At 40.0% G+C, this 12,174-nt stretch overlaps 1 protein-coding gene across 1 annotated transcript in view; it reads left to right on the top strand.

Annotated features, from left to right (window-relative positions):
• Ryr2 (ryanodine receptor 2) overlaps positions 1–12,174 on the top strand; it is a 585,643-nt gene that overhangs the window by 463,900 nt on the left and 109,569 nt on the right. The window contains exon 63 of the mRNA XM_076832381.1: positions 5,023–5,072. Coding sequence (XP_076688496.1) covers positions 5,023–5,072 — 50 coding nt within the window. The remainder of the gene's footprint in view (positions 1–5,022; positions 5,073–12,174) is intronic.

A 12,174-nucleotide genomic window follows, 5' to 3' on the forward strand; every position in this document is an offset into this window, starting at 1 on the left:
TAAAGCTGAACTGTAAACAAGGGGGGGGCATCTCAGTAACAGGCTTTTCCCACACATGGTCCCAGATGAACCACCTCAGCACCCTCTGCAGGATGTGCATGCCCACCCTTCCCGTGGGCATGGCCTTCCAGCCCTAGGAGGGAGAGTGGAGGACCTGGGCATCTCCTAAGTGCCCTGAGACACTTGCCAGCATCACTGTGGTCTGTGACTGCACAGCAACAGGATTCCTAGGGTCACCAATTCCCCAGAGAGCATCCTGAAATCGAGGACACTGCAAGGTCTTCTCCTCCTCCCAGGGATAGTTGCTTTATGTAATAGAAACTTTGTTCCTGGAGCGTGTTGTTAATTTAGACATCACTGAATTACATAAATCAAAAGAAAATATAGTCAGAGAAAATATACACACATTGATGCAAATTCTGCTTTCTTCCCCTGTCCTCTCTCATATTTTGTTGCTGCCATTCAGAGTCAGCATAATCCTCAGAAGTATTCACTGACCATGAAATGTACGTATGTCAAAACATCAAGTTGTATACCTTTAACATACATAATTTTTATTTGTCAATTATACCTAAATAAGGCTGAAAAAAAGTTATAGATCTATACACCAAAAAAAAAAAAAAAAAAAAAAAAAACAACTTACTTTTCATTACCAACTCCATATTCCCCGTGAATGAATCAGAACTTTGCTATTCTACTGTAGCCTCAGGTGATGTAATTTTAAGGCCCTGGACTAACTCTAGATTGCTCTGCTCTCTAAGCTCTGCACCAGGATTCTTTAAATTATTTTATCCTGAGTCTTTCCTAATCTAATAGAAGGAGGGTTGGTAAATCTTACTTCTCTCGTTAACATTTACAAAAAAGGAACATATGCTATTTAAAATTCTAACAACAGGATGCCTAATAGAAGTAATTTATTTCATGATAGTGTGTTAGTTTCACACATAGGAATTTAACCTCAGAAAAATTCATAGATGCAAAAATGAATACTGTAATGATAAATAAATCATGAAACATGTGTAATGCTCTATAACAATGGCATTACAAAATTATTTTTATATGATATCTAATAGGAAAATGATTGTGATAAAAAATGAAATATATGCTCAAATAGTATGAACCCAATTTAAAAATACTAAACTTATATATGTAGATAACTAGAAAAGTACCAGTAAAGAGCAAACTTAATTTTAAGTTTTTTTTTCAGAATATTATAGATTTCTGTTTTCTTATTTTTTTTAAAGTTTATATAATGAAAAAAAATTTCATTATACAGGTATGTTTTAAAACAATCAATAGCAACATTACAATAACAAAATCATCTGAATAATTTATTGAGATTACTGAAATTTATAAATGTATCCTTTCTTTTTTTAAAAATTTTTTGATAACTCATAGATGGACATTATACCTTTATTTATTTTTATGCGATGCTGAGGATTGAACCCAGGGCCTCACACATGCTGGACAAGTGTTCTACTACTGAGCTACAGCCCCAGCCCTAGATGTCTCCAATCTTACCACTTGAGTTAAACATTAAAACTTAAGTGAATTAAATGGGTAATAAAGTCACATAGATAAAATCTGATAAAGTAGACAAAAAACTGGCCCTTCTACTGTGAATTAACTAGTACACATTTACACACATGATAAGCATTATCATGATGTCTGTAGAGTACATTTAACAGTCATGAGGAGTGTATATTTAACAGCCATGTGGGTCTAATTCTACACAATCCAAAACTGTTTTTTCCGTGGGATGCTTAGATATATACTTCCTGGTGCTATAAATTATGTGTTGAGCATTTACTGGATCTAAAATCAGCACCATCATGCTACAAAGAAAAGCAGTGTTGGCCAGGGCTTCGGGAAGGTGCCCAGCAGTAGTTGGTCTGTGAACACGGATGCAGCCCCCCTGGGAGGAAGTGGCCGTGCAGTTGCGTTCAGAGTCAGGCTACATCAGATGGGCTTGCAGGTGACAGAGGTGGTGAAAGTCATGTCACAAAGCTGGTTTTAAAGATTTTATAGGTCAGAATTAAGAAAGGGAACTATTTTACAGATATACATAATCATATCAGTAAGTGTAGATTCTGGTGGTTTAGAGGGAAGGTGGATTACGTAGATTGGGATAGATACTAACTGTTCGAGTGAGGCAGGGCTAGCTGTATAAGGCACCCAGGGAGAGACAGGTCAGAGTGCTGGGGAAGAGGAGCTCTCAGCCATGGGAAGGAGCTACAGAAGAGGGACAGTTAGTGTATCCTGGCCACGAGCGATGTGGCCAGGAGAAAGAAGGAGTGCGGCACTGTGCCTGTGCTCCTGCTGTGGGTGCTTGGCAGGTCCCTAGTGTCATCCTCAGAACAACAGATCTTGGAAACAGAGCCAGTTTCCAGGAGCTCTTGTTAGATTTGATCAGCAGCTACTGAAGTAGAAGCAGGTCATTCAGCTGCAGGTATCTAGCAGGAAATGTGCCTTTGGTGCTTGTGGAGGGATCAGGGCAACAAATGGTCTGTGCACATGGAGTGCCCAGTGCTGGGGAAGCAGATGATCCTGAAGGAGGGTAGAGAGGGAAGCAAAAAGACTGGACACCCACACTTGGAGAGGTGCTGCATTTGGAGAATTCCTATCCAGAACCCGTCTCTGAAGAACATGGATCATAATCAATTAGGAAGTAAAAAAACCTGCTATAATACAAAATCCAAAGGGGCAAGAGTTTCAAAGATGGAAGTGTTCAGCAGTGCCAGGTGCTGCAGAGAATACTCCAAGGAGGAGAGTGAGAAAAGGTAATTGGAGTTGCTGCTGAGGGCCACTGACGGGCCCCAGGGAATGCTGGAGTAAGGCAGGAGCAAGAGCTGACAGAGCATGGGCTGCTCACACGGTCTGAAGGACGAGGCAGCCATAGGAAGAGAGAAAGGAATCAGTGCCATCAGGAGAAGGACTTTTAGAGAAAGTACAGACTGAAGTTTATCATCATCAAATCTCATAGGCTGTCTAGCAGCTCTGGCCTGGGTGGAGGGCCCAAGAGGGAAACGAGATGTAATTCATCTCTCTGAGGGCCCAGGTCTGCATCTGATTTTCCCTGGTGGCCTAGGTGATTAGGAGGCAACAGATATTGTTAAGAAGATATTTTCTCTGACGGATTCTCAGCCACTAAATAGAACCCAGTTGGATGAGATGCTGAGCTGTTGATTCCATTAGACAAAGCATCCTAATTGGGTTAAAACCTAATCCTAGCACTGTGAACCCCACATCACCAAGAACACCCCTCAGAACATCTTATTTTGAACCAGAGACTTCAGTCAAAGACATCACCTAAAATGGACTGGAATACAGGGATCCAGGGTAAATTGTTCTAAAGACGATTGCTCTTTTTAGAGACAGACCCTGGTTGACTTGCATGCACAGACATCATCTGTGAAGCACAATAGATGGATGAGACTCCTGGACAGAGTTGTTCTCATTTTATTGTCTTTGTTTTTTAGCTTACAGAAGAAAATTACAGCATAGAAATGCAGACCAAAAGTCTAATATGTAATTATTTAATAGCTACTTCAGTAGGTCATTATTTTTCCAAATTTTGGTCTGTTATTTCCCAAAACTTTCAGCTTTACTCAGACACTCGTTGATGAACATTTTTTTGGAAAAACCTGTAAAATGCCCTCTTTAATTAATTTTCATCAGTAAATTAGTCCACGTTGATACTGCAGTGAGGTATGATGACTGGAGCTTACTATTAATGTAGTCGCCCTCTCAAGCATGACTGTCTGTCCCCTCTCTCCCCCTCCTGCCATGGATCAATTGCCATCGTTTTCCTTCTTGGCTGGTCTGCAGCCCTAATCCAGGTTCTCTATGTGTTTGGGTATTGCTGGTGTCAGGAGAGCTTTCCAGAGCAGCATGGCCCATGAGGATCTATTCTTGGGAAAATCTGGCAGTGGGTGGGTTATTCCAGGTTGTAGGCAGTGCTGGTGGGGCAAGCCTCTTCTCCCCGGGAGCTCAGAGAGTGTGGGTGGGTGTGGGAAAAATGCTAGTTGTAATCTGCAAGGTTCAATCCTAGGGCAGAGATCTGCAAATGGAACTGGGAGCAGCTGGGACAACCTCGACCTCTTTTGGCTTAGGTTGGGAGTGATAATGGGGCACTAGGTGTCAGGAAAGACTTTTGTAGTGAACATGATCTGAGCTGATCCTGAGTGGTGGATAGAAGTTTACAGAGCATGAGGTGTATGAAGAGTATTCCTAAAGGGAGATCTGCAGGAGCCCATTGGACTGAGTGAAGAGACCAGGCCACAGGCTCTCCCAAGTTGTGGGGTCTGATCCAAGAAGTAGTGGGCACCAGGGTCATGACACTGAATGCAGCGATCACTATGTAGAATCTCCTGCTGCTCATGGCATGCAGGGCTTCCTAGGGGCCTGCTTGGAGATGAGAAGTGCACAACTCATTCGATGGCATTAGGAGTCCTCTCAGTTATCACTTCTGATCTCCTCTGAGTGATTAGCATTGTTCAAGTTCTCTTTCTAAGTTCATTGGATGTTTGGTCTATGTCAAGGATGGGAAAGAAGGGCATTTCAAGTAATAAAGCTTACTAAAGTTTAAAGTAGCATTTACCAAAGCACCACATTTCTTCTGTTAAATAAAGCCCATAATAAAAAGAAATCTAGAAATACACTGGTGCAGTTGGGAAGATAAAACTGAATTTTTCTTTTTGGGTTTTCAGCAGTTATATTTGTGTGGGTTCATATAGATTGCTTTTATATTAATTAGCTTTGCTTTCAATTTTTTTTGTTTCTTATACTATGTGCTTTTTAACCATGTTTGTTGAAGGTATGCACTCAAAGACTCTTTCTTTAATCCCTTTACTCCACATTCTGCTCAGATAATTGATTCTTTCTGCGTGACATCATGTTGCTTTTTTCCGGCTCATATCAGCTGTTTTTTTTTTCTTTCTTTTTTTTTTTTAAATTTCCCCTTGTCTTTTCTACCTTCCCTTCCCCCTTCCCTTTTCTCTTTTGTTTTTCTTTTGTCTTCAGCCTATTCTGCAAACTTGGAGTTCTTGTCAGGCATAGGATTTCACTATTTGGTAAGGAGACCCTTGAAAACCTATGAGCATGGCCACCACTTGGTTTTCTTTGCCATTCCTGCACTGTGTTGTGTGCTGCAAGGTTGCACGGATGCACGTTTGCATGGCTGCATGCATGGTTGTAGGCCAAGACAAGGTCCTCAGGGTTTTTTATAAGCAGTGTTATCTTTGGTAAAATCAGTCCCAAGCATAATTGCAAACTCAAAGGGTCTATTATTAAAGAGCAAAGGAATAAAAATGGCAAGTTCTACCATATTTTATTGAAGGGGTAAAGTAAAACTGGCCCTGGGTTTTTGTTTGGTTATCTTTGCTAGGTTATTTAATGCTGTTACAAATCAAAATTTTACACTGCACTTATATTCTCGATGCTTTTGACCACAGATTTGCATGTCCTGCACTCCAAACTTCGGAGCTCTGTAGTCCAGAAGGTGGAGCCAAGGAGCTTCCCTTGCCAAAAGAGGCTTTTCTAGCACCACTCACCCCAGAGTCAGTTTCTGTTTGTGTTGAAAATTCACATAGCTAAAGTCCATGCTCCTGGGCACTTGCTTCTGGACAGCCATGCAGGGTGGGCACTTACTTTCTGTGGATTTTTCCATGCAGTGGGACCTTAGGATTCTATAATAGCTGGCAGAACTCACATTGTATACATCCTTGCCTGATTTTATCAGCTGCCCAAATGTGAGCCCTTCACTCTACAGGGTTTGAGATAGCATTGAATGATTTTAGCAATTAAGACATATAAAGATGCGTTGTATACATTTTCTAAGTTCAACACATGAAAATCTAAGGATATAAAAAAGGTTAACCATTTCTACAAAATCCACAGTGAATAAACTGAAATTGGATGCATGCACTCATGCACTCACACACACACACAGAGTTTACATTCTTTTTTTATTTGTTCTTTTTATACATACATGACAGAGTGTATTTTGACATGTGTACGTAGAATATAACTTTACATTCTTTATAATTTTTGAGAAATGATAGCTTTTTGGTATAATTAATGTCACACTATTGGACTTCTAGAATTTGCAATATTTGGTACTTAATAATTAAAATGTAAATTTCATATATATTGCCTGAATTTTTCCTTATTATTTCAGTTATCTAAAATCAATGGGGCAAGTTTCTCCAGAACAATTTCCGGTTGACTGACTTGTGTTTAACTTCTCCTTAACAGATAACAATTTTTATGAAAATTATTTGAACAGGGTTCCTGTTCTCATAGCATTCTCAGAGTAACAGAGGGTTCAGATAGTGATTTGCCCTTGAGTGTGCTGTGAGGTTTCACATGGCTATGATGGGAGCTTATTTGCAGGTGCATCTTTTGCATGCTTATCAATAAGCATAATAATACTCTGCAGTCAGTGCTAATTCTAACTTCCTACTACATATTCTTATTTTTCTGTTATAGCTCACTATTATTTTTTTATTTTAAGAAAACTTTCTTGAGTAATTCCATACATATAGTCACGTACACAAATATTAAGGACAACTTAATGAAATTTTATGGATTTCCTATATCCTATATGGATGTCTTATATCCATTTATTTGATAATTTCTCAGATCAGGGAAAAACATTTCCAATATCCCAGAAGCCCCCCTTGTACCATTTTCTAAATTATAATCATCTATAAAGGAACCATGCATAGCCTTGTATTACGTTAGGTTAACTTTATCTTCCTTAAATGTCCATTTTTATTTTTGACTAAATCATCTAAGGGTTTGATGGTTGAAGATAGATGAATAATTTCGTTTGTTGTTTCTGTTGGGAGAAGACCTGTACTTTGTGTTGTAAATCCCCTAACCTTTGAATGCCATTACTTTCATTTTTTAACAGGAATTTATTAGAGACCTCTCATGTGGTTTTACAGAATTTTATACATTTTTTATATTATTAAAGTAGGTATTATTGCTTCCAATATGTTTTGGCATTATCTTTAAGTTACATAAAATTCAAGAGACCTTTATTAATCAAAAATACCCGAACAGAGACTTGCCCAATTAATGGGGATTTTTAAGCCTGAAGCCTGTAAACTCTACACATTATAGCTATAGTCTAGCTTTAGAAAATATGTCGTCATAGAGGGAACAATGGGTTTTGAATAAAAAAATAAAAAACTGGATATAAGTTCCATCTTTGTAAGCTATCCATGTGAATGATTTAGATAAGGAACTTAAAATTTCTAAACATTTGCTTTTTCATTTTCCTCATGGGTTAAAACTACTACTAATCTTAGATATCCATTATGTGCATCAAATCTGAGATAATTTTGTAGTGCTGTATGAATTATAACTTTTCAGCTTTCACCTGTAATGTTTCCAAATTGATTTATTAGACTTTATTTAAATCTCTTTATTAGGTCTCTTTATTAGCTTTTTTAAATAAATTGAATTATGTACAAGCCATACTAGGTGACTTGGCCATTCAAACTACATGTACAGTGACACTCTTAACATCTGCCATCTTCAGAATGATTCAGAAGTCATGTAATCCAGGTGCTTGCTCCTGATTTTCCAGTTGTGCATTGTGGGTCTTCCTGGGGACCCAACAGACAGGTGCAGTGGTGATCTGTGTAACCAGGCTGGATTACTCTGATTTATTCCCTTCATCTTACCTTTATGCTCTACATTTCCTGCATTCTGGCAGGAAATAAAATGATTTCTAAAATGTATTTCCTGTACTGTCTTAGTTAAGGGGAAATTTCATGACAGAACCTAAGAATAAATTGACCCAATTGAAAGTCAAGTTAACAAAGAAATAGTTTGGTGAGAATGAGCAAAGGTGAAAGTATAGAAAAGTCCACATCAACTTTAAGTACATCAGGAACTGGGGGCCAGAGAGGAGCATTAGGATAAACGAAGACTGATGCCTGCTGGTGGTAGCCGTGGAGAGCAGAATCTGTCGGGCAGTGAATATTTACTCCAAGTTGGCCCCCCACATTGTTCCTACACCCCAAACGTCATCTGTAGTTGAAAGGTTTTTCTGTCATCTGAAGTATTACCAGATCCATCTGGACTCCATGTTTGTGTATATCCTCTCTGTACTTCAGAATACTTCCCAAGCATTGAAGCACCCTATCTAAGAACAAAAAGATCAGTAGTGTTCTCAGGCCCCACTCTTCTTATGGAGGCTTTGAAATCACTTTATTTTATATTGGGAAAAGGTAACTTCTTAAAAAGAGGGCACAGGCTGTGTTACGTGTAGGTTTCTGTTGAATCAAACAGAATGTTTTAGAAGGGGGAAAAGAAAGAAAATATCATGATGTTTAAATACAGGCATCCAGTTGAATTCTGAAATGCTTGCTGGTGACTGTAAGTTGGAGCACAGATATGTTTTGGAGATTCAGGTTGTGAATGGCACTTAGACAGGTTGATTAGTGATAAGAATCCCATTTGCCATTCTCAAGGACCCAGTGTTGACTGGAGAAATATGACTTTTTTCTTTCAGTTTCTGTCCACTTTTGCTAAGTGGAAATTCTGCCTACTGATAGCCAGGCAGTTGGAAGGTGCACATGCCGTCAGCCATCTTTAGAGGCAACAGAACATGATAACTATGACTGCAGCAATGCCAGTGACAATGGCACAAGGTGTGCCTATCAGGGCTCCTTAAGGGCTGTATTTTTATACCCAAAGATAAATCTAATGTCTTAAATGCATTTGTTCAATAAACACTGTGTGTCTACAGTGCACAGGGCATTCTCTTGGGATGTAAGCAGAGAGAAAGGTGGATTTCTGTTTCTCTCCAGCACTCCACTGAGGCCAGTCTACAGACACCTGTCACTTATAATTCCTAGTCCACAGTAGCTTTTCTCCAAATGCCCACTGGCCTTTGTGCTCCACAGTCTTACCTTCCCAATGTCTCTGGTCACACTCCTGCATATTGTAGGTTTCTATTTCCTTGGAACAGAGATCCTACTCCTTCACCTGTACCCATTTCACCCTGGATTCCTGGTAGACCTCTTTCTCCATCATTTTCCAGACCCTTCCTTGCTCACTCTGTGCTTCTGCTCTGCCAGCCTTCTCCTTCCTCTTGACTGTGTCTACGTTGTGTTTCTTTCTGCCCAAGGCCTGCTCATGCTGTAATGACCACCTGCCATGTGATCCCTGCAAATACCATTTGTTCCCTGAAGTCCTTGTACTTGGAATGGAGTGAACTCCCCATCCTTCAGACTCAGTGCCACATTACTCTCTGGAAGTCCTTCCCTGGCTGCCTCCTGCTCTAACACTGTCCTGCTCCGTGCACCTTTGCTTCATCTTGCTGATGGTCTGCCTGCTGAACTAACCTCCCTGGCACAGGACCCTCCACTCTACAGGGGCTCAGGGCCTGGAAGGAGGTGTGGTTTGCATTAGGGATCTTTTCAATAGCTGAGGAATGAGAGAATGAGCCATCCAGATCCTGCCATGGAGAAGCCTGCAGTCCAATAGAGAAGGTAGAAAAAGCAGGCGCAACAATAGAGGCTGTGAATCTGCAAGTGTTCTTATATTCACAAATAACCCAAGTTGAGTATTTTTTTCTTGAGAGGTTATTAAGGAAAACGTAGTATCCAATTATTCTATAATATATGAGAATCATAGTTTTAAAATTTATTATTCCTTTAAGAGGTCCATGAAAATGCCTAGGGCACTTACAGTGAAAAGGAAATGGCATGTGATTAATGACCCTCCAGATGACAATATCATTAAATTCCAGCAACAATGATCCTTTCAATTCAAGGACCTAAGAAGGCCAGCACAAAATATTTATCATTTATGGGCCCTTTCCATTTTCCAATTTTCTGGTGAATTTTCAATGTTGCTGAATCCTCCAGACCCTTCCAGGACAGGGACCTCCAGGATAACTTGCCCTAAAGCTACATTTTGTATGCAGTGGTCATCACTTTAGAATTTCTCGGCTTGACCTCACAGTGATCCTAGAACTTAGCGCATGACATCATCAATGCACCCTAAAGTGCTACAAGTATTCAACAAGATACATATATGGTTAAGATGAAGCAGAACTATTATTAAAATTTCCCCCCCCCCAGGCAAGTTCCTGATTTAACTAGTGCATCTTAATCTTACTGTTATGTTTGGAAAAATTTTAAAAGTAAATACTAAGTAAAGTGAAACAGTGCATTCTTTCAACAGCTACCTCCCTTGATCCATACATTAATGGATTGGGTTTTCAAAGACAATTCTGATGATTCTTCCCCACAGGTGTTTAAATGGTGACTGCCATCCTATGTCAGAGATACTAGGGAATTAGTCTATGTTTGTAGTGTCCCTAGTGATGTGCAGACTGTGCCTATTTGGTAGAAAAGCAAAGTCACTTGAAGTAATGAGAATCTCTGAGGATTGGTGCCTATTTGAGAATTAAATGTGCCTTGACTTTGAGCATTTAATGGTTCAGTTTTATTCTTCCCTGTATCACAGACTTCAGAAGTAGTGGTCATTAACAGTCTTCAATTTCTCTCTATCCTTTCATAATTTTGATTGAAATTTATATCTGCTAGCATAATTTCATTCCACATTATTAACAAGGGTTCTGCCAAGAAAACTCATTCCTTCAAAGAAGAGAATATAATCAGACACCATTTGAAGAGCTATGTTAGAAAAATAGAGACGAATAATTAGAACAACTTCAATCGCTCTTTCCAGGGGAGGAAAAGGCAGCGTTGTGAGGATCCTCTGTATATCAGATGACCAGGTAGAAGTGGTTCATGATAGTTGAACTTGAAACAGCTTGATCTGAGAACTCCTCAGTTACAGATACTTATATCAAAAACAAGATACAATTTGGGATTTAAACACTGCTCATTTATATTGAATATTTAACTTTGTCATTTTCATCATTTAGTGAGCTCTGTTACGAGTGCAGTTATGTCGTTTCAGACCCAGTGTTGTCTGTTGTCTCTAGAATCAGACCTGAGTTGTGATTTTAATTATGTACATATGTGCCCACACACATTTACACATACATGTTTGTAACCATGTTTATACATAACACAGTCTTAAAAATATATGGACAAAACTTAAAAACTTTCTTTTCTTTTTCTTTCTTTCTTTTTTTTTTTTTAGCAATTAAGCAATTACTTGAGCAGAAATGCATGGAAACCCAGCCGCCCCTCCCTGCTCACTACGCTGCTCAAGCTGTGAACAGGGTTTTAACACCTGCCGGGCACTTGATCTTATGGAAAGGATACTGCTAAACTCAGCACAGTGCACAAACAGTGACCATCTGTAATAACCAACAGTAGATCAGAGAGGATGGGACAGAGAGAGCTATGTGTTTTAGGAAGAGAGAGGGGGACAGTTGCATAGGCTGGCTCACAGCTTTGTCCCCTTCCTGCTCACAGCGCCCTCTCCTTCTCACTTTCCATACTACATCTTTCTTACCTTCTATTCTCTCAACCCTGGGAGGCCTGGGACCTTTTTCCTTCTAGACTTGGCTAGTGAATTTCACTCAGTTTTCAATTTACCTGTTTCTGATGTCCAGATGTGTAGGTCCAGCTGGGTCTCTTCCTTGAATTGCAGAGTTTCTTATCAACTGCCTATTCTGGGGCTCCTGCTGAGTCACTATGCTTTATATATCTCAAGCAGGGAGCATACACCCCACTCTTCTTTCCCCTCTCCTGTCTCCAGGGCATTATATGGAACTGCCATTCCCCCAGTTGTTCAGGAAAAAGCTGGGCATTATCCCTGACTCCCTTCCCTCTCAGGTCACATTCAATCCATAAGCAAGTGCTTGTAATCTGTCCTTAAAGTCTTCACCATTAATATTCAAGTTCACCAGATTCAGGTTCACCGCCATGGAAACTGACTGAGCTCCTGCAGTAGTTCCCTGACTTCCACTCTTGTTCTTGCAGAGTTGCATATGCTGCATCTCTGGAAAATATATATCCTATTAGCTCCCGTGTTTCTCAAAAGCTAACAGTGTCTACCTATTGCACCTTTCGAAGACCACTGTGAGTGCAAAGCTCCAGGCCTTCCCAGCTCTCCACTTCACATCCCCTCCGGCCACTCCAGTGTCCTTGCATGTGCTGTTCCTATGCCTAGGGCCTCCTCCTGGATATATGTGTGGCTTATCCCCTCCTGTCATTGACATCACTGCTCAAG

This window comes from Callospermophilus lateralis, chromosome 13 (assembly GCF_048772815.1).
Source record: "Callospermophilus lateralis isolate mCalLat2 chromosome 13, mCalLat2.hap1, whole genome shotgun sequence".
NCBI classification, from domain to species: domain Eukaryota; kingdom Metazoa; phylum Chordata; class Mammalia; order Rodentia; family Sciuridae; genus Callospermophilus; species Callospermophilus lateralis.